Genomic DNA, 21,396 nt, shown 5'->3' with positions numbered 1-21,396 from the left:
TGTGCGGAGAGGGCCACCGCCTCTCGCGGGCACAGAAGCTAAACAGGACAGGACTGGCCAGGGGCAGGGCCAGATCCCAGGAGCCTGTCCTGGGAGTGGGGGTGGTGTGTGTGTGGAGCTGGGGTCGGGCCCATTACGGGTGGGGCCAGAGTCGAACCGGGCAGGGGCTGGGCCGGATCCCACGGGTGCCCTCTGCCCTGTGCGCCGTCGGCCACATGTTAGCTAACAATAGCCACCAAGCTTTGGCCACATGCCAGTGAGAGCTCCCAGCGCTTTACAAATGTTAACTATTGTGACCTTCACAGCCCCTTGGGTCTATTTTTAATCTCTGGCTGAGAGACTAAGACACTGAGGCACCGACGGTCAGTGACATCCCCCCCTCGGCTCCTTCCCCACGGGAGCCGGGAGCGCCTCTCCCGACAACCCCCGCCCCGCCGTGCTCTGCAGGGAGTTTCCACCTGCGGCTTTGCACCTGGGGCCTGATAGCATGGTCTCGCCTCTGCCAGTCCCCGTCTCGACCACTCCCTCCAGACACACGCGCCACGGCAGGGGATGCTGCAGGGCTTGGGGACATGGTCCATCACCTGGTTCCTGGGACCTGCCCTGCCTGGGGAAGGGTGCAGAGGCTCTGACCTTCCTCAGGCGCAGAGGGGAGTGCCTGGGGTCCCGGGGCACCAGTGGCAGTAGAGGCGGCCAGTTCTGGCCTTCCTCGGGAATAACTTGTCCTGTAAGCGCACCTGAGAGCCACAGATCTGGGCTGACGCTTCCGTGGGTCTGCCCAGCCTCAGGCCCCAAGGCTTCCCTGGCCAGCCTGCAGGACTGGCACTCATGGTGGCCGACAGTGAGGATACGGACAGCCGCGCTTTCTTCAACTGTCCTTGGAGGGACGGCAGAGAACGCTGTGGCTTCCGAAGGGACAATGACCCTTGTTTCTGCTGCGGGGTCTGTCAGGGTGAGTGGAGTCCAGAGAACTCGGCCTCCGCAGTTCTTCCGGGGCCTGTGGAGGGTTAGGGGCCACGGCTCTCTGCTCCTTAAGACAGAAACCAGAAACCAGTGGGAATTTAAGGGCCAGAGGTGTTGGGGGACAGCACTCGGGAGACAGAACTGTCCCTGGGGTGAGGACATCAGGGGCTGGGGTCCCCACACTGAAGCCCTTGTATGACAGGCAAGGGCCAGCATCTGGCTGACCCCAGCGGCACGGGCTCGGCCTGGGAAAGTCTCCCCTGCAGGGTCCTGAGCCCAGGGAGCTCCCGCCCGGGACAGGGGCTGTCAGCCAGAGAGACCGGAGGGGGCGGGGGAGATCTGGGACCAGCCCAGAGAGAACGTGGGACACTGAACTGTCTGTGAGCCTCTGAGAAGCCTCAGTGAGACTTTGAGTGTCTTTGGGCCACATCTGATGTGGGAAACAAAGGCAGAAGGACATGTGGATAAAATTAAACGTCAGCCCACTGACAGGTTCCTGCGACAGGCAGAGCGTGACATTCCTCTGAGATCTCGGGTCTCCCTTAACCAGCGGCAGTCCTCCGGGAACTTCCGTGACCTTGCCTTCTCCCAGCCCCGAGGGTGTAATCACTTGTTCCTCATGACCCAGCGCAGCAGGGAGCGGCACCAGGGCCTCCTGCCCACCGGGCCTGCCCCCGAGCTTCAGTGAGACCACACTTTGCTCCGGAGACGTCTCCAGGATTGGGCTCCAGACCCCACCAGTCTCACCGACATTCCAAAACTGCATCACACCCAGGCCACTGGGCTTGGGAGGGCAGATTCCCAAGCTGAGGACAAGCGGCGGTCCTTCCTGCTTTTCCCGCTTGCAGGGTTTCACCTGGGGCACTCCCGGAGGCTCTGTCGCCCTGCGGCCGGCAGCCCCCCAGTTGGGAGTCTGAGGCCGCCTTGGACGCGGCAGGAACAGGGCCCGCTGCCTGCCGCACTTTGGCCCTGGAGGGAAGGCGACAGATGGGCGGGGTGCTCGGGAGCTCAGAGGAAGAAGGGAAAGGGAGCTGGTGCAGGGTCCACAGGGGAGAGCGGGAGGCCGGCGGAGGCCACGTGGTCTCCCCAGGACAAGGCAGGGCCGGCTCTGCCAGCAGCCGGGGAGGGGACACACTGCGGGCGAGGGGTGGACCCTTGCACTGCGGCGTTTTCAGATGATGCATCCAAGACCAGGGCCAAGAGGACGACAGAGTCTGGGGAAATTAAGTCCATAACGGTAGATTTTAGAATTATCATATAATAAGTTTAATAATTAGGTTCACAAAAGTGATGTGTGTGTGTAGAAAATTTGAAGAAAGGAAACTGAAGGAAGAAAAACGAATCTCTCCACCCACAGCTCACAGCATTAAGCAGGTATGAGCGTAAATATTAAATCCAGTCTTCAGTATTTTAATGCATTTTAACTTGGTCGAGACAACAAAGTGTCTACATGTTTGTGATCTGTGTTGCTTCACCTAACAGCATTGCATAAGCCTTTTCCCGTCTTCTCATCACTTTCATTTTTTAAAGATTTTGTTTATTTGACAGAGAGAGAGAGATCACAAGTAGGCAAAGAAAGAGGGGGGAAGCAGGCTCCTTGCTGAGCCCGACGTGGGGCTCGATCCCAGGACCCTGAGGCCATGACCTGAGCTGAAGGCAGAGGCTTCACCCACGGAGCCCCCCAGGCGCCCCCCGTCTTCTCGCCACTCTTCGAGATCATACTATCTCGCGGGTGCTCAGTCCGTGTATGGACATATCGTGTTTGCTCAGACAGCTCTCTGTTCCTGAGCATCTAAGTGGTTGAGAATTTTTGCCTCAAAGGACATATTTTTACACATTTTCATTATTTTTTTTCCTTAGGATAGTTTATAAAAGTTGAATTAATGGACCAAACCATAAACCATTTTTAGGCTTCTGATTCTTTTTGCTGAATTGCTTTCCCAAAGGGCTGTCCCTGTTTTCTCTCCAGATGGTCCTGGATGGGATCTCCTTATTCTCCTGTGGGGCCAGGCTGGGGACGCTGTCCGTGCTGGCAGGGGCAGCAAGCGTCTGGACATAACTTGACTTCCTTCAGGCCCTCGGAAGTGAGATTGAGAAGCAGTGTTTCTGCGGCAATGCAAACAGGAATGCCGAGCAGAGACGGGGAGACCCCACAGCTCTGGGGACACCTATAGTGGTACCTGGGCCAGGGGAAACCCATTAGTGGGCTGTTTTAACACGATGCCACTGTAGACGCAGACATCCTGAGCCGGTGCAGTTGGAGACCAGGAAACAGGGAGGCCAGGAGCTGGCTGGCAACCTGGACCTTGAGTTCGAATTACTCCAGCTCAAAAGCCCTGGCTGACGGTTTTCTGAACTCGAACAGGCCATCTGAGACCCTTGGGCCTGTGCAGACAGCGGGGCGACCCTAGTGTCCTTCTACCTTCTTCAATAGGAAAAGTGATCCAACTTCCCAGGCTTCCATGAGGGCAGTTGAGGCCACGGGACCACATGCCAGGTGGAGTGCCCTTCCTGCCTCTTCCTGCTGGCTTGGATGGGGGTGTGATGCCTGGAGGTTGAGCAGCCATTTTGAGCCATGTGGTGCGACCAAGTGTTTCAGGTGGCCGAGCAACAAGTCAAGTTAATACGAGTCCTGGACTGGGCCGCCCCAGACTTCATTTATGGGAAAAGCAATATATATGTTGCCAGGTCTGTATATATAGAAGTGAACTTGTTGAAGCCACTACCACCAAGGCTTGCCATGACACCAGCCTTAGTGTATGTGTCCAGATTTGCTCCATCAGAGTCACACAGGTTCTCTGCTGCTCCCTCTCTTGTCTTCGCCACCTCAGTTCAGTCCTGGGCCCTGCTGTTGTCACAGCCTGCCATGGGGTCCCCTAGGCAGCCATGGGGGTGCGGTGGGGCCACATGATCACAGAGCAAATCTGTGCCGCTGCTGGGTCTGAACCACAGGCTTGCATGGGCTGCGGGATGCTGACCCTGACCTGGGGGTGCTCCTTGCCCCCTGTGACATCAGGGGTGCCCCCTCATACTGTTCCGTGTTTCCATATGCCTTGTCCTGTGGAGCCACTGCCCTGTGTCCTCAGCCTCGGAGCAACTGCCAGAGCCTGGGTAGCCCACATTGCTGCGGGGGGCATCCAGAGCCTTCCCTAGCTGCTGCCTAGAGCACAGGGTCCCTGCGGCCCAGGGCCAGCTCCCTCCTCCCCCAGGTGGGGTCCACAAAGCAGCAGCTCAGGGTGGGAGTTTCTTCCTGGGGCCTGTCTCATCCTCAATCCTCCCTGCCCCAATTTCTCCTCTAAGGGAATCAACACTGGACTTGGGGGGGTGGGAGGCAAGGGCCAGATGCTCTGGAGGGGCCCTGGGGCAAGTGTGTCCTGCGGTCTGGAAGAATGAAGGTGAGCAGGGAGCGGGGGATGCTGGGGCGTCCTCGTGTGCCCTGCCCATGCTGCTTGCCCCCAGCAGGGAGAGGCCAGTCTACCCCCATCTTACAGGGGAACCCTTCCCGCAGGTGAGGGCGTTGCCCTCAGGTGTGGGGAGGGGTCCCCACCTGACTCAGTCCCCCGGAAGGCGTTGGAGGTCCCTGGGAGCAGGGAAGGGGTATTCCTTCCAGCCTGGGGTGTGCCTGCAGAAGGTTCACATGGGGCAGGACGAGGAGGAGGGAGGCGGGAGAGAGGAAGGAGGGAGGGGTGAGTCCCAGGCGGAAGTCAAGTAGGACTCTCCCGCCCCCTTGGCCTGGCTGCCACACTCCAGTCCAATGCCAGCCCGTAGCGAGATTCCAGGGCTAGCCAGACTCCGGGGCCAGCATGCAGGTGAGTCCAGCTGTGCGGGGGGGGCGGGGGGTCCACACCTGTGGCCGGGCCACGCCCTCCCCCTCCCCCCGCTCCACACCTGTGGAGCCCTGCCGGGATCACCTGGAAAGTACCTGTGGGGGTTCCCTGCAGCCCGCAAGGCTGTGGGGAGGGTGGCCAGAGCCCAGACAGAGTCCCTGGGCAGGCTGGGGGTTGAAGCAAGACAGAGGACAGCTTTCCTCCTGCCCAGCCAGGGATACTGGGGACCCCAGGCCAGGCCCTCCGTGCCTGTGTGAGGCGGAGATCAGGAGAGCATGAGGAGAGCGTGTGCCTCCCCAGAATTTGCAGCTCTGTCCTGCAAAGGGAAAGGGGGGCTCTCGCCTCCAGGATGGGCTGACTTAGGGTTGGGGAAGGCCCAGGGTAGCCAGCTGAGCCCTCTGATCCCTCAGTCCTCCCCCAGGCAGAGGTTGGGGGCTGACTGGGTGGTTGTTGGGTTCTGATTTGGGGGGCAGAGCAGGAGGCTGTGGACCCCCAGGGAAGGGGGCAAGAAAACATCCTACGAAGACTTCCTTTCTCCCCTCTGCCAAAGAAGAAGCCATCCGGGCTGGGGCCAGTGCCTGGGTGGCCCTGGGAGGAGGCCCGTGCTGAGGTGGAGAGTGAAACCAGCCTCCCACTCGGCTTCCCCAGGGCCCTCCCAGGTGTGGGCCAAGCAGGTGGCCTCTCGCTCTACCTTCGCCCACCGCCTCCTCAGCTTTCCAGACCCAGCCCTGGCACCCGGCTGCTCAGGTTGGCCTATGGCCAGACCTCACTCAGCCTGAGCCCTGTCAGCCCCTTCCTTCCCTGCCAGTCCCAAGCTCAGATAAAGGACAGACTTGGGGGTGCCTGGGGTGGGGGGGCAGCACCTGGTCTGGTTGAGGCAAGGAATCAAAGCTTTGAAAGGGACATGTGCAGGGGCACCTGGGTGACGCAGGAGGTAAGGCATCCGCCTTCAGCTCTGGTCATGAGCGCGTGGTCCTGGGATCGAGCCCCGCACTGGGCTCCATGCTTGGCGGGAAGCCTGCTGCCCTCTGCTCCTCCCCTGCTTGTGATCTCTTGCTCACTCTCTCCTTCCTTCTCTCAAGTAAAAAAAAAAGAAAGAGAAAGAACGGGACAGATGCCGATGTAGGAGCAGACAGCAGGGAGGACTCGGGCCTCCAGCCCCCAGCTGGATCTGAGCGCACCCTTCTCTGCTCCAGTCCCTTCCACGGCTGCCCATGACCCCCGGCGGACTAAGTGCCCCAGCTGCCCCAGCAGTCTCCATGACCGGCTCCTGCCGACCCCCAGCCTCACCTTCGGGCCGCTCTCTTGTTCCTTATGCTTCTGCTAATCTCAAATGCTGAGTGCTGAGTCTCCGGGAGTACTCACTACCGAGTCCTCGAAGGTGCTGAGTCCTGAATTTCTGGGAGGTCCTGAGTACCGGGTCCCGGACACTGACTGCGTGCTGCCCCCCAGGTCCTGTGCAAGCGTATTTTCATCTCCCAGGAATGCTGAGGGAGCACGGGTGGGCTGCTCTGTGTCCACACACTTTGGTGGGGGCGGGAGGGTCCCCCTGCTGGACGAGGAAACTGCAGGGTGCTCATGGGGCCCAGTCAGAGGTCACGATGTGACCTCAGGGTGAGATGAGCCATAGGCAGTGAGGGGAGGCCTCAATGTGCTCTTTTTGCTGCTAGGGTAATGTCACACATGTGTGTTCTGTGTAGACCCCCTGCTCGGGAGCTGGGGGACAGTCATGTCTGCACAGCAGTGTCCTCAGCCCCACTGGGGACGGGGCCACACTGGGAAGGGACGGCAGGACTCCCCCAGCTCTGCCCCTTCATGTTCTGTGCTGTAGGGGAGGGAGTGTCTCCTGGGGCCTGCAGTGTCTCCCGAAGTCCCCTCATCGGGAACTAGTGGGCGAGCCCCCTGGAACTCTGGCCTGCGTTAAGCCCTGGGCTCTGGCCCACTAGGCGTGTGGCCTGCAGGGGGGCGGACTCTGGAGGAACTAGAGGGAGAACACTAGGTCTCCCGTTCTGTGCCCTCATCTGTGCGGGACCTCGCCTGCGGCCTGCACAGGGCAGGCAGGGCTGGGATCTCCAAGGCTAAGTGTGTCGGGACAGCCCCTGCCCCTGCCCTGGGGACCCGGGAGCCTCATGGGTACACACAGCACCCTGGAGGTAGAGCCTCGGGGACAGAGACGCAGGCACCCCAGACTCCTTGCTTCAGGGAGCACTGAGCAGTTGGCTTGGCTGCAGGTGGGGACGAGCCCCCATCTGTGAAGGCGTCTCACCCTAGAGGACAGAAGGACTGAGGGACAGCTTGATCCCGGAGACTGCAGCTGTGGCCACAGTCCACAGAGGGGATCTGTGTGCAGCAGGTGACCTTGGGGGTGGTGAGCCCAGAGTACATGGGGAGCAGATTCTCAGCCCCTGGTCCTGGTCCGGCTGCCGGGAGGGGGTGGCTGGACTGGAGCTGGTTGTCGGGGGGAGGGTGGTGGCTGTGACCTCTGTTCCTGTGGCTGCCTGCCTGTTGCCGAGGGCTGACCAGTATACACAGGGGTCCCTCTGTGCGGTGGCCAAGATCCATGGTCAGTGCCCGTTGCATACCTTCAGTGGCATCACTCTCCACCGTCCGGATCACATGCCAGCCCTTAGAGGAGGTCAAGTCAGCCCTTCCCCAGAGGCTCTGGGTAACTATTCCAAAGGTGTGCGGTGTCTCTGGTGGGGAAAGGGGTGGTCTGGATCAGCAGCTCACCAGGGCCAGTGGCCTCATTTCTGTGACCCAGTTGGCGCCCGCCTCCCCACCACTGCCGGGCCTTGGAGGGGTGCTCTGGGAGAGTCCCTTCTTCCCAGGCTCCCTCCGCCTGCCCGGATCCCTGTGCCTTCCCACCCTGGGCTCCTAGCTCTCTCCCCTGCTCGTCCTGGTCTTCAGCCTCAGGCCCACGCTGATGCTCGGGTCTCTCCTTGCTGTCTCTGCTGGAGGAGCTCAATTCGGGGCTGGGCAGGGAGACAGGGAGGGCCATCTCCAGGCCCGAAGTCAAGCACATGAGGTCTTTCCTGCCCATTGGCGGCACTCACCAATCCCCCAGGATAGCACTTACCAAGCCCCACGGTAGGCAAGCCCCGGGACCGACGCTGGTGACCTGAGCGCTCTCCTTGTGTGCTGTGGGGACAGAGGCACCTCAGCCCAGGCGCCCCCCCCCCCGCCTTGGGGCACAGAGCAGCTGTCTGTATCAGGCCCGTCTTCAGGAGACCCTGGCACCGGGGGGCTTAGAGCCTGCCGTCCCGTGGCCGCATGGGATGCCATTTTCTGTCTTCTGCAATTGGGACAGAGGGAGAGTGGGCAGGCCCAGGTCCCATCCTGGGGCCGGCAGCTGCTGTGCCTATGGGTGTGGCTGGGGAGTTGGACTAGGGTTGCAGGTTTTGAAGCAAATAAAAACCAGATACCCGGGGCGCCCAGGTGGCTCAGTGGGTTAAAGTCTCTGCCTTCGGCTTGGGTCATGGTCCCAGGGTCCTGGGATCGAGCCCCACATCGGGCTCTCTGCTCCGTGGAGAGCCTGCTTTCTCTCTCTCTGCCTGTCTCTCTGCCTACTTGTGATCTCTGTCTGTCAAATAAATTAAAAAAAAATCTTCCCATCTTTGAAAAAAAACAAACAAACCAGATACCCAGTTACATTGAATTTTTACATTAAAAATCTCTTTTTTAGTACAAGTGTGTCCCATGCCGCAGTTGGGACATACTTATACAACAAAGGATTTGCTGTGTATCTGAAATTCAAGTGTGACGGGCAGCCTGCTTCTTAGCTGGCCGCCCTCCAGGCCAGACTGGCTGGAGCAGTCCAGGGAGGCTTCCTGAAGGAGGCAGGCCTTGAGCTCGGTGGAATGTGGTTGTGGAGGGAAAGGGGAGTAGCTGGGCGGTTCAGCGGGGATGAAGGCCTCTCGGGGGGAGCTTGGAGAGGAGACCCAGCCACCAGCTGCTCTGAGCTCCCAAGCCAAGAGAAGGGCTGGGCTCACCCCGGGGCAGGGGTGGTGGGCTGACAGGAGGCCATGGCAGGAGCCCGATGCCCACAGAGGGGCGGGCAGGGCCAGAACTTGCCAGCCTAGGAGGTGTGAAATGGGGTGCTCTGGTGGGCCCGCCCACCAGGGTGTCAGTCACACCCCAGCCCTGGGACTCTGTGGATCCCTGTGCCTCCCGGGAGAGCTGCTGTCTGGGAAGCGAGCCGGGGACCCTCTCATGGGTGCACACGGCGTGCCCAGCGCTGCACTGGGCCACGGGGTGCTTCCTGCAACCAGGCGGGGAGGGGCGGGGAGGCATGCCTGAGGGCACACAGTATGGGCAACCCGGGCTCTGGGCTCTGAAGCCGGTGTCTCCTCTTCAGCCTGTGACCTGACCATCTGCCCTTGTCCCCTACATCCTGCACCGCCACCCCTCAGTGGCTCAGTGCCCCCACAATGGGGCCCGGGGCACTGTGGGTCAGCCTCACAGCCTGCTGTCTGCCTACCTGCCAAGAGTGGGTGACGCCTGAGGCCCCTGACCCCACCCCCGCTTGTGTGGTCGTAGGACAAACATGAAGTGTAGGAAGATAGAGCGAGGCTTTCTTAACCCTCTGCCTCACCCCTCCTCAGGCCACAGCCCCATCCCCCGGGGCTCTGATCAGCACGGAGAGCCCCACACGGCCGCCTGGACTCGGATGGCACCAGCTTTGCCACTGGCGTCCTTGCCCTGGGCCCGGGTCTGTGCAGGATCCTGGACAGCATTTACCTTCACGTCTCCCCAGCCTCCTCCCATCTGTGACGGTCCTTCTGTCCCTCCTTGTTCGCGGCCACCTGACTCTCGAGTCTGAGGCTTTTTCAGCTGAGAAAGGGCTCTGTTTTAGGGAGGGGGCTACATACTACCAGGTCACAGCTATCGGCGGCGGGGGAGGGGGTCACAGCTAAATGATATCACGGAGACCTGGACCTTCACACCTGGGGCGGGGCCCTCGCTGGGCTTCTCTCCCCGCCCACGCGCTCTTCACTGGTGATGAAGTCCACGAGGGCAGGTCTGCAGGGAGGAGGCAAGGAGAGGCGGGACTCATGACACCCGTCAGGGCTGCGGCAGAGAGTTGGACAGTGGCACGGTGGGGAGAGGCTTGGAGGCTGTGTGCACAGCTGGTCCCTTTGCAAGGCTCTGCCCCCGATCTCAGCATCCGTCTGTGCACCTACAGCACTTACTCCTGCGGGAGTCTCCCTGGACTTCCTTTTCCTAAACTCAGACCCATGTCCCGTGGGTCCCCAGGGGCCATGGGTGGCGGCAGCCAGTCCTCCTTCCTGCTGGTCAGTTTTCCGCTGTGCGGGGCTGCACAGTGCCTTCATCCATCCACGTGCTGGTGGGAATTAGGGTTATTTGCACGATTTTTATACGAAATAAGCTACTGTGAGCACCTTTTCCTTGTGTTTGGGGCCGGATGAGCCGGGCTGGGTGGTCTAGGATGTGCAGTTCCGTTTCCCCAATTCGTGCGTGATGGGGAGTCTGTTGACTTCAACGCTGTCAGGCCACTGACATGCCTGTGACCGACAGGGCCGAAGGTGACGGCTCCGGGCCACTGACTGCAGCTCCCGCTCTCCCGCGCTCCTCTTCTGTGAGGCCCGTATCTGCTGCTTGTCTCTTCTGAAGGATTTCAGAGCTTTTGCTGGTGTTTCTTTTCTTTCTTTCTTTCTTTTTTTTTTTTTTTTTAAGATTTATTTATTTATTTATTTGACAGAGAGAGAGAGAGAGAGAGAGATCACAAGTAGGCAGAGAGGCAGGCAGGGGCAGGGGGAAGCAGACTCCTCACTGAGCAGAGAGCCCGATGCGGGGCTCGATCCCAGGACCCTGGCATCATGACCTGAGCCGCAGGCAGAGGCTTAACCCACTGAGCCACCAGGCGCCCCTTTGCTGATGTTTCAAAACAGACCATCGCGGGAGTCACCCAGGGCCTCCCCGCCCATCCCCGCCATGGTGTCCTGGCACTGAGCCCCACCTGGAACTACCTATTGTTCCCTTGTGGTCCCACCCCCCAACTTTGCGTTTCCCCTGGGGGCTGGAGCACTGGCCCAGGAGGTGCTGCTGGCCCCATCCTGTCCTCCCCTACCCTCTGCCCCCAGGGTGAGGAGAGAGTCGGGATCCTGACTGGGACTGAAGGCGACAGCTACAGCTTCCCGCTGATGGAGATCAGGCCTGGGGAGGTGAGTCTCCCCCGGGGCCCCAGCCAGACTAGGACCCACCCTTGGCCTGTGCCCTGTGCCAGCCCCAGCCCCACTCGTCCTTCCTCCAGACTGAGGCCCCTGAGCGGTGGGATTACGTCCTCGTGGCTGACCGCTGCACCCAGAGAAATGCCGGGCAGGCCCGGCGGCAGCAGCACTTCCTACAGCAGCTCGAGAGAAAGGGCTTCCATTACAAGGTGGGCTGGCGGAGGGCCTGCCTTGGTGTGGAGCAGGGGGCCAGAGCCGCTGGGGTCACAGGGGACAGGTGTGTCCTGGGGAGGGTTCTGGGGACAATGGCTGTGGCCTTGTGCCCGAAGTAGAAGGGACAGGCCAGTGGCCGTGCACCAAGGGGGGTGCTTCCAAAGTGGAGAGAAGGTCCCCAAGCTCCCTCCCACCCCCAGATGATAGAGGACCGTGAGAAGGTGTTCTTTGGGATCCGAGCAGACGGCAGGATCTTTGACCTGTACCACACTCTCCTCATGGAGCCCGAGGGTCCTGCCGCCAGAGTGCAGCCCACCAGGCCCACCCCCGTCCCAGCCACCACCAGGTGAGAGGCTGGGCAAGAACTGGGGCCAGGAGGACCGCTGCTCCCCGTGTTTCTGGTCCAGTCAGGCTTGCAGGCACGGTGTTAGGTCGGAGGTCCCAGGGACAGAGCTCTGTGCATCAGCGTCCGTGTCTGTCTGCGACACGGGATAAAGACAGTTCTTGCTTCGTGACGTTTTCTGAAGGGTGCATGTGACCATGTTCCCTGAAGGGTGGGCAGGGTTTGGACAGGCCAGGAGGATCTCCTGGCTGTCCCTCCTCGCTTTGTCCTGTCATCTCCCCAAGACCTGGAATGTGGGTCCGGACCTTCCCCCTCTAGACCAAATGTCCCTCCGCGGACATCTGTCCCCCGCCTCCCACACACCCAAGCCTCTCCTCTCCAAGCCCCTCCTTCCGCACCGCCCCACCCACCCTGCCCCCACCCCTCCTCTGTCCCCTGCCTCCCCTCTGCCCAGGCCCCTCTGAGCTAAGCTGGGGCCTGGTCAGTTGCAGACTGGCCAAGAGCGCTCCTGGAATTCGAATATGGGGGCGGAGGGCTCCTGTGAATGCAGAACTGGCTGGTCTTTGGGAGGTGTAAGCGGTTGGTGGTGTAGAGGCACCTTGGCGGGGGCTGGGAGGAGCAGGCTGGGGGAGTGCCCTGGGACATTAGAGGGACCATGTCTTACAGGAAGATGTTCTGGAGGACTGTGGCTATGCAGTCAAATGTCTGGCTGTGCCACTTCCTGGCTCTGTGGGCTCGGGCAGGTTCTCAGCCTCTCCGAGCCTCCGTCTCCCCATAGGCAAGATGGCTCACAGGCTACGAGGATTTATTCGTTCATTTAAAGGCCTAGGGTGTGTTCTGACTGTGTGGGGGCTCCAGGTGGGGGGTGTGATAGGAGGTGGGGGGGGTCCTAGACCCAGTATTTGGGAGGGGGTGGTGCAGGACCAGCACTGCGAGGGGAGGGCCGACCCCCAAGGGAGCCCCATCGTGGAGTCATGGGGCAGCCAGGCCACAGGAGGACTCAAGGGGCTCAGGGGAAGAGCTCCCTGGTGAGTCCTAGATTCTGGGCTCTGGTCCGGCAGTCAAGGCAGGCAGGCTGGGGGCTCCACTAGGACACAGAGGGGCCTGGGACCTGGCCAGATGGAAGGCGGGGTCCACCCAGGTCAGGCAGAGTCAACCTGAACCAGCTCTTGTGTTCCAGAATCCGCATTGTCAACTTTGTACTAAACAGCAAGACGGCCACTGGTGGTAAGGACAGGATGGCAGGTGGCCTGTGCAGCGGCCCCCCGGAGGGGTGTTGACATGGGGAGAGCAGGGCAGGGCTCCCCCTCACCCCTACTCCCCTCTGACCGGACTCCCTGTGACCACCAGACACGTTCGAGGATTTGGTGAAGAGTGGTGTCTTTGAGACCAGATTCGCCCTGCACAAGGTGAGGGGTGGCCCTGCCCGGAGAGGGCAGGAGGGCCGGTCGGAGACGGGAAGATCTCACTGTCTGTCTCTGGTGCTCAGGGGGAGGAAAGCCTGAGGGAGAACTGGGCCCAGTGGAGAAACATGGTCCGCTGCCAGCCCATCGATGACATCAGGTGAAAATGCCCCCAACAAATCGCCCGTGGCCCCTGCAAACAGATGTGTCTGTGCTCCTCGGCCAGACACGTGGATGCTGTGCACCCCTCGCCCCCACCCGTGGCACACCCCAGGCGGGCACTGGCCGGCGGGGCGCCGGGGTGGGGGTGGCCCTGACGGGGCAGCTGTGCCCCCAGGGACTACTTTGGCGAGAAGGTGGCCCTGTACTTCGCCTGGCTCGGCTGGTACACCTACATGCTGGTGCCCGCCGCGGCGGTGGGGCTCGTCGTCTTCCTGAGCGGCTTCTCCCTGTTCAATGCCAGCCAGATCAGGTGGGGGTGGGGGCGTGGCCGGGGCGCGGCCCGAGCGGGCGGGGGCGGACGAGGGCGTGGCCTGAGCGGCAGGGGCGTGGCCTGAGCGGCAGGGGCGTGGCCGGGGCGGACGGGGGCGCGGCCGGGGCGTGGCCGGGGCGGGCGGGGCGGGTCGGTGTCGCCGGAGGGGCCGGGGGCGGGGCGGTCAGGGGAGAGCCGCCCCCAGCCCGGTCCTTGCCGCCTCAGCAAGGAGATCTGTGAGGCCCACGACGTCCTCCTGTGCCCTCGCGGCGACCACAGCCGCAGGTACCAGCAGCTCTCGGACACCTGCACCTTTGCCAAGGTTTGCCGCCCCGGGGGCTCGGCTGCGGCCTGTCTTCCCGGAGGAGGGGGAGCTGAGGGTCTGCCCCTGCAGAGCTGGGCTCCCCCTTCCCGGCTCGCGGCGCTGCCGGCCGCGAAAGGCCGCCCCCAGCCCGGTGCGCCCCTCTCCGCAGCTCACGCACCTCTTCGACAACGAGGGCACCGTGGTCTTTGCTATCTTCATGGCTCTGTGGGGTGAGTCGGGCGCTTGGGGGCCGCCTGGGCTCCGGGGCCATCCTGCCCCCTGCGCCCGTGGCGCCAGCCGCAGCCACGCGTGGTGTCGCCTCTTGGCTCCCGTCTGCAGCCACGGTGTTCCTGGAGATCTGGAAGCGGCAGCGCGCCCGAGTGGTCCTGCACTGGGACCTGTACGGGTGGGACGAGGACCAGGTGAGGCGGCGGGGTGATCCAGGGGCTGTCTCCCGCGAGGCGCGGGCGTCCCCGCGGCTGAGGTGCGTCCATGCCCTCCGCAGGAGGAAATGGCGCTCGAGTTCATTAACTGCCCTGATTACGAGCTGCGGCCACACCAGCACTCCTACCTGAGAAGCTCGGTCATCCTCGTCCTGTCTCTGTTCATGGTACTCCCGGAGAACCCGGAGTGGGGAACCCGGGCTGGGGACAGCCGTCCTGAGGAGCCCTGTCCTGGCTGCCCCTCCACAGATCTGCCTCATGGTTGGCATGGCCCACCTCCTGGTGGTCTACCGTGTGCTGGCCGCCGCCCTCTTCAACTCCGCCTTGCTCCTCCAAGAAGAGCAGGTGACCACAGCCGTGGTGGTGACCGGGGCCCTGGCCCATTATATAGTCATCCTCATCATGACCAAGGTGGCTGGGTGGGGATGGAAGGGGCGTTGGGGAGGGCCTCCCCTGAGGCCCAAAGTAAGCCCTCTGCTTTCCGGTCGTCCTGCAGATCAACAAGTATGTGGCCCTCAAGCTTTGTGACTTTGGTGAGAGGAAGGACCTTGGCGGGGGGGGGGGGGGGAGGGGAGACAGGAGGATTTAGGGCTGGGGTCTTGGATCCCCAGACAGGGGAGGGAGCCCTTCCTGCTGCCTCTACTGCCTCTCCCACCTGGCAGACAGGTGAGGGTTGCAGGGTCCCTGAGTTGTCAGGATAGGACAGCTCGGGGATGGGCGAGGGACAGCCCCACGTCTCATTCCAGAGCAGCCCAGGACCTTCTCAGAGCGCGAGAGCAAGTTCACAACCCAGTTCTTCACGCTCCAGTTCTTTGTCCACTTCTCGTCGCTCGTCTACATCGCCTTCATCCTGGGCAGGTGCGGCGGCCTCCCTCCACGTCATCCACTGTCTAGTCCTCCCTTTAAAGTGGGGATACCCGCTCGTCTCCATTCTCAAACTCGTGCTCGGAGCAAGCGGACACCCAGTATAAACGTGTGGGGGAATCCCACAGGGATGCCAGCTCTCTATTCCCCGTCCCCAGAGGTGACCCCATAACCGTTGTGTGGGTCTTCCCAGAATTTTTCACACATTTGAGGACACACACACACCTATTGACATACAGGGTTTTGTCCTGAACATAACTTTATCCTCTCATGGTGCTGAAACGTACTACAGGCGCGGCCCACATGTGCGTGGGGGTGAGGCCTCGTTTTCTTTCCTTCTTTCTTTCTTTTCTTTTTTTTTTTGCAAGGCTGCTTTTTTTTTTTTTTGAGATTTTATTTGTTTATTTGACATAGAGAGACACACAGAGAGAGAGGAAAGAGGAGCAGGGGGAGCAGGAGAGGGAAGAAGCAGGCTTCCCGCTGAGCAGGGAGCCCAATGCAGGCCTCAACATGGGGCTCCGTCCCAGGACCCTGGGACCATGACCTGAGCCGAAGGCAGACACTTAGTGACTGAGCCACCCAGGCGTCCAAGTCCTCGTTTTTTAAAAAACCACAGCATGAGCCTTGGTTTGTGGGACGCGCTGGGATCTATCTGTTCCGTTGGCGGACGTCTGGCTGATTCCCAACACTGGGCCTTGTAAAGCTGCTCACAGAGGCTTCCTGTCTTCTGTCTTAGAAGTGAAATGAACATTTTTTTGGGTTAACACGTTGAATTTTGTTCTGAAGAAAATAATCGCTGCATTCTTTCTGTGTATTCGCTTAAATTGCAAGAGACACGTGCATATCGCCGATGAACTTTAAACTCCAGTGGAACCTTAAAAAAGCCCAAGTCCTCCAAGCATGTTCAAAGGCATGAGGCAGTCCCCAGACCCCGGCTGTCCTTGGAGACGCCCTCTAGGGGACCACCCCTCCCCTTGGGGCTGTGCGCACCTGTTCGTCCTGGCTCTCTGCCATGGGGGAGACCCCCGGATTCCCAGGCGCTTCCTGAGGAGGGGTACGGAGGGAAGCGGATGCTCTTACTGAGGGCCTGATGGAGTGCGGGCTGGAGGTAGACTTCTTCCGACTCTGATCTCAGGGAGGCCGTCCTCCGAAGGCTCTCAGCGGGGGGTGGGTCTCTTCCCCTGGGCTTGCAGGGGCAGTTGTCCTCTCCCTCTGCCTCCTCAGCACCGATCTTGATCCGGGATTATCTCCACCTCCACCAAGCATCCTGTCCCATTCCTCTCAAGGAATGTTCTCCCCACCACGCGCCCCACGGCCCGTCCTCCCTGCTCCTGCTTTCCCCCTCCCGGATCCTGCTCGCACCTTCCCGGACGCCGGCTTCTCCTCTTCTCCCCGCCTCGAAATGTCGCCGCGCCGCTATCTGTTCCCAGGACTGCAGGCGCCACCTCAAACACCACCTAGACCCACCAGTGAGGCCCACACTCCTGTCTAGAGACCTCTCCCTGGAGTCCCGACTCCCAGGTCCAGCTGCCTCTCAGCTCCCCTCAGACGCCCTTTGGGCACCCCAACCTTACCATGCCCAGAGGCTGGTCCTCAGTCTCCCTCCTCCACGTGGCAGCTCCACCGTCCAGCCCAGAGCCCGGGTCCCCCAGGCTCCCCGCGTCCCCTCCGGCCCCATGCGCGTGTTTGCTCCCTGTCTCTACCGCAGGGGGCACAGGGGCTTGATGTCGCTGGGTTAGTGCCTGTGGCAGGCCTGCCGCGTAGACTCAGTATCAGTCACGTGGAAAGAAACTCCCAGGCACTTGCCGGGCCTGGAGCCTTGGATCCTTCAGTCCCGAGTGATTCTCACACATCCAGTGTCTCCGGTCCCCTCTGCTCCCCTCTCTAGAATTCTGTTTGTTTGCAGACCGGACCTTCTGCATTGACCATCTAGTTTTCTTTGCTTTTTTCCCTCCCATTTTTGTTCCCGATTCTGGGAGTTTTCCTCGACTCTGTTTGCCAGCCCTTTGACTGTCACATGTCTACACTCTTCGTTCCAGGGCCGCTCTCACGGTTCCTCCACGGCGTCCGCTCCGTGGCACCGGGACGCCACGGCTTGTCTTCTCTGAGGATCTTGCCTCATTTTTTCCTTCTGTTCTGGTATCACTTCTGTTTCTTCCCAGCTCCTTTTATGCTCTTTTTTTTTGGGGGGGGGGGGATCATGCACTTTCTTTACTTGGTCTCTGATTTTGGTGTTAAAGGCTTTCCCCAGATGTCACTTGTCCATAATTGAGAAAGGCGTGTGCCAGTGGCTTTGCTCTGGGCCACGTCTCTCCCCTGAGGACCTCTTGCTCTGTCAGTCCTCTCGCCTGGAGGCAGGAGGACACTTGTGACTGTTGGTTGGAGCTCAGCTGGGGAAGGGACAGTGCGGGGTCTCGGGGTCCCCTGGCCCAACCCTGCAATCCGACTCTTCAGTGGTCCAAGCCCCCAGAAGTGACCCGGTCTTCCCGACCGCCGACCACAAGCCTGACTTCTGGTTTAATATAGTTTGTATTTTTTATCATGTCATGGAAAGCAGGTGATTTTAAACTAGGTGCATAGTTTCAGTGGGGGGAAACTGAGGCCACTCCTAACAGGCCTTGTCTGGAACCCGTCTGAGCGGGTGAGTGCGTGTGCAGGGGTGCGTCTGGGTGCGGGCCGAGCTTCCAGGACCCAGCCTCTGTGTCCCCGCAGCAAGGCTCCCTCCCCTCTCTCCCCTCGTCCCTCTACTCCCCACTCCCCCTTCTCTTCTTCTGCTCCACCCCCACCCAGTGGGAAGCCGGGGCCCATGCCTCTCCTCCAGCCTAACGGTCCTTCCTAGGATCAACGGTCACCCCGGGAAGTCTGTGCGCCTGGCGGGGCTGTGGAAGCTGGAGGAGGTCAGTCTGTCCTGGACACCTTGCCGTTCTGCCACTCACCTCCCTCCCCACGAGCCTCCCTGTCCCGCAGCCCTGCCTCCCACGCCTGACCCCCCACCCTGCCCCCCACAGTGCCATCTCAGCGGCTGCATGATGGACCTGTTCCTGCAGATGGCCATCATCATGGGCCTGAAGCAGACGCTCAGCAACTGTGTGGAGTACCTGAGCCCGTGAGGACCCCCCGCCCCCCCCCCCCCGCCCAGGGCTGTCCCGGTGCCGCCTCACCCCGGGGAGCCCTGGAGCGCACAGGCTGTCCACCCCCAGCACCCCGCCCTGTTCCCCACTCGTTCTCATCGCCCCTTAGGTGGCTGGCTCACAAGTGGCGCCTCATGCGCTTCAGGCTGGGCGGTGCGTCCAGGGAGCCTGAGCTCAGGGACCTGTGGCGCAACTACCTCCTGAACCCAGTCGGCACCTTCAGCCTCTTTGATGAGTTTATGGAGATGAGTACGTGGGGTGGTCGGGGGCTCCAGCGATCCGCGGCCAGTTGCGGGGCAGGTCCTGGGGGCCTGGTGGGCGGGGGCGGGCAGTCGGGCGTGGGGCGGGGCCCACAGGGCACGGTGACCATCAGCCTCACCCCCCAGTGATCCAGTACGGCTTTACCACCATCTTCGTGGCCGCCTTCCCGCTCGCCCCGCTGCTGGCGCTCTTCAGCAACCTTGTGGAGATCCGCCTGGACGCCATCAAGATGGTCAGGCTGCAGCGGCGCCTGGTGCCCCGCAAGGCCAAAGACATCGGTCAGGGACCTGACTGGGTGGCGAGGGGCACAGGCCCTCTAGCTGGGGATGGGGCGGCGAGGGATGCTGGGACCAGATCATGCCGGTTCCCTTGAGATAATCTTGCCGAGACAAGCCCCCTCACTCCCCAGACAGCCCCCAGACCTTCTCCAGGCTGGGAGTCGGCCTGAGGGGGCTGGTGCTCAGAAGAGGCAGGGCTGGCGTGCACCTTGCGGGAGCCAGCTGGAGGAACTGCGGCCCCCTTGGGGGCCCAGACTGAAGAGCTGGGCTCTGAGAGCGGGGAGCTGGAGGAGGGAGGGGTCCAGCAGCTGGGGGCAGGGACTAAGAGCAGGACGACGATGTGGCCTCTGTCACCCAGACTGTCCTCTCTGAGATGGCCAGGTGTCAGGGAAGGGCAGAGGGGGCGGGATGCTGGTTATGGGCAGAGGGAGAGATAAGTAGGAGTAGGAGGGAGGCCCCAGTCTTAGGCCCGGGTTAAGGGGTTCTGACCCCAGAGTGGAGCAAGCTTGGGGGCAGCTGAGGGCTTCAGGCAGAAGATGGGGGTTAGGGCAGACCTGAGCCCCTCCTGGTCCATGTCTGCCTCAGCAGAGGCTGCCGACGGCTGCCATGAGCAGTGGCTCAGGCAGAGGTGAGCAGGCCCCCCCGAGCACCGAGGCTCCCAGCCTGGGCAGGGGGGCTGGAGGTGAGGCGGCTGGTACCGGTGGGTCAGGGCTTGACCGGCCAGATGCCTCACCCCGCTGCTGTGGCCCAGGGACCTGGCTGCAGGTGCTGGAGACCATTGGCGTGCTGGCCGTCATTACCAATGGAATGGTCATCGCCTTCACGTCCGAGTTCATCCCCCGAGTGGTGTACAAGTACCACTACGGCCCGTGCCGAATGGGGGCCCAGCCTGCGGTCGAGTAAGGGGGCGCTGGGGGAGCCTCAGACTGTCTGGAGACCCCTGGGAAAACTGGCCCAGGGAAAACCCGTGGAAAACCACGGCTCAGCCCTAGAGGACCCCAGGGGAAGGGGTTGATGCTGCCAGGAGAGTCTGCGGTGGTCATGAGTCGGAGCGTGGGGGTGGCCCTGCCTCCTATACCAGCCTGCAGACCTCAGGGGTGGTGGGACCCCGGTGGGGGAAGGAAGGCCCCAGAACCAGCTGGTTCCTGAGCAGACCCACCAGAGTGACTCCCTCCCAAAGGCAGACCCTTGGGGCTGCTCCCCAGGAGAGGACGGAAGAGTTTCCCTACCTGGCGCCTCCAGCCCTCCAAGGGTCTGCTGTAGCTACAGACGGGTTTCCAGGCCTCTCCCCTGGACGGCTCCCTGAAACTCCCGTGGGGAAGGCCGGCAGGGGCGTCCTGAGTCCCTTCCCTTCCCGGCCCTCTTGCTTCTGTGCTATGCACCACCCTGCGAGCCTGAAGGGGCCACACCGCAGCCCTCACCGGCCCCGGGGCCTGCTCTCCCTTCCCCCAGCTGCCTCACAGGCTACGTCAACCACAGCCTGTCTGTGTTCTACACCAAGGACTTCCAGGACCCCATCCAGATGGAAGGCTCGGAGAACGTGACCCAGTGCAGGTTTGGATCCCCCCTCCCCCACGGGCATCCTCTGATCCCCTGACCCCTGACCTCCATGACTTCCGCACCCCAGGTACCGGGACTACCGCAACGCTCAGGACTACAACCTGTCCGAGCAGTTCTGGGTCCTCCTGGCCGTCCGCCTGGTCTTCCTGATCCTCTTCGAGGTGGGCCAGCCCCGGGGGTGGGGCTTCAAGCAGGGCGGCGGGGGTGGGGTGGGGGGAGGGGGGCAGCTCTCTCTAGCCACCCCCTGAAGCCCCTGCTAGGTCGGTCCTGACCTCTCCAGCCAGCCCTTGTGCCCTGCCCCCCAGCACGTGGCCTTGTGCATCAAGCTCATCGCGGCCTGGTTCGTGCCTGACGTCCCTCAGTCCGTAAAGAACAAGGTCCTGGAGGAGAAGTACCAGATGCTCCAGGAGAGGATGCGGTGCGGAAGCTGATTGGACGGAGGGAGGCAGGCTGGGGTGCGGGAGGGCTGGAGGGAGGGCCTAGGCTCCGACCCCCAACACGCCCTTCCTGCCTGCAGCTCCAGCCCCAGGAGCACAGAGGTGTAGGAGAGCCCGAGCCGGTTGGGAGACGCCAGTGCCTCCTGCTGCCGCCCCGCTCACGCCATATGTCGGGGTCCCGGGAGGCCCGTGTCCATGTGGGCAAGTCTGTGTCTCTGTGGGGTCTTGGAGGGCCAGTGTGTGAGGTGTTTGTGAGCAGCAGGCTGGGGTCTGCGAGGCCGGTTCCGTCTGGTAGGGCTCAGACTTGGGACAGCCCTGACTTGAGCTCGAACTGACCCCTGCCACCCACAGAACTGGGGTGGGGGTGCCTCTCAGCGGCCACAACACAGGGAAACCAGCCCCGTGTTCTGAGCCTCCCTCTGACTTGTGGGACCCAAGTCCTGCCCCACCACCCTCCTGGCCGGCCAGGGGGCCCTGATCCCACCTCTCTGGCTCCCCTCTGTCAACAGAATTTTCTAGAGTAAAATGAACCCTTTTTCTGTCAATTCTGGGCCACTGGTGGGTTGTGTCTGTCCTCGGGGCTAGATGGGAAACGAGTCCAGATGGGGAAAGGTCTGGAATGCGGTAGTGTCCTGGCCCTCCTCTCAACATGCCTTGGGCTCCCAAGTGAGGGGCGCTTTATTGAGGTCCTACCCTCCCTGCACTTGGG

At 61.8% G+C, this 21,396-nt stretch overlaps 1 protein-coding gene across 4 annotated transcripts; it reads left to right on the top strand.

The window, feature by feature from the left end:
• The first annotated feature begins 2,171 nt into the window (after positions 1-2,171).
• ANO9 (anoctamin 9) lies at positions 2,172-21,230 on the top strand. 4 transcript variants are annotated; one of them, XM_080816710.1, is made up of 24 exons: positions 2,172-2,337; positions 10,892-10,972; positions 11,062-11,187; positions 11,392-11,537; positions 12,715-12,761; positions 12,885-12,943; positions 13,024-13,097; positions 13,275-13,409; positions 13,635-13,731; positions 13,883-13,943; positions 14,053-14,135; positions 14,219-14,323; positions 14,406-14,501; positions 14,653-14,689; positions 14,903-15,014; positions 17,860-17,917; positions 18,029-18,126; positions 18,261-18,400; positions 18,538-18,690; positions 19,442-19,589; positions 20,143-20,244; positions 20,318-20,411; positions 20,556-20,668; positions 20,768-21,230. In XM_080816710.1, exons 1-24 carry the CDS (start codon positions 2,254-2,256, stop codon positions 20,793-20,795), a joined length of 2,277 nt encoding a protein of 758 aa, XP_080672836.1. In that variant the 5' UTR covers positions 2,172-2,253; the 3' UTR covers positions 20,796-21,230. The 4 variants fall into 4 exon arrangements, with proteins under 4 accessions (XP_080672836.1, XP_080672835.1, XP_080672837.1 ...); XM_080816709.1 differs by having other exon boundaries at positions 14,406-14,567; XM_080816711.1 differs by lacking the exon at positions 11,062-11,187 and having other exon boundaries at positions 14,406-14,567.
• The last annotated feature ends 166 nt before the right edge of the window (positions 21,231-21,396 follow it).

Source organism: Martes martes, assembly GCF_963455335.1.
Source record: "Martes martes genome assembly, chromosome: 10".
NCBI classification, from domain to species: Eukaryota; Metazoa; Chordata; class Mammalia; order Carnivora; family Mustelidae; genus Martes; species Martes martes.
This window is presented reverse-complemented; position numbering and strand designations above follow the sequence as displayed.

Excerpts from the sequence above, each read along its gene's own strand:
- ANO9 (XM_080816709.1), top strand. The coding sequence starts at position 2,254 with ATGTGTGTGTGTAGAAAATTTGAAGAAAGGAAACTGAAGGAAGAAAAA. Across the intron at positions 18,127-18,260 it reads TGTGTGGAGTACCTGAGCCC|GTGGCTGGCTCACAAGTGGC; the intron begins GTGAGGACCCCC and ends ATCGCCCCTTAG. Across the intron at positions 19,590-20,142 it reads GGGGCCCAGCCTGCGGTCGA|CTGCCTCACAGGCTACGTCA; the intron begins GTAAGGGGGCGC and ends CCCTTCCCCCAG.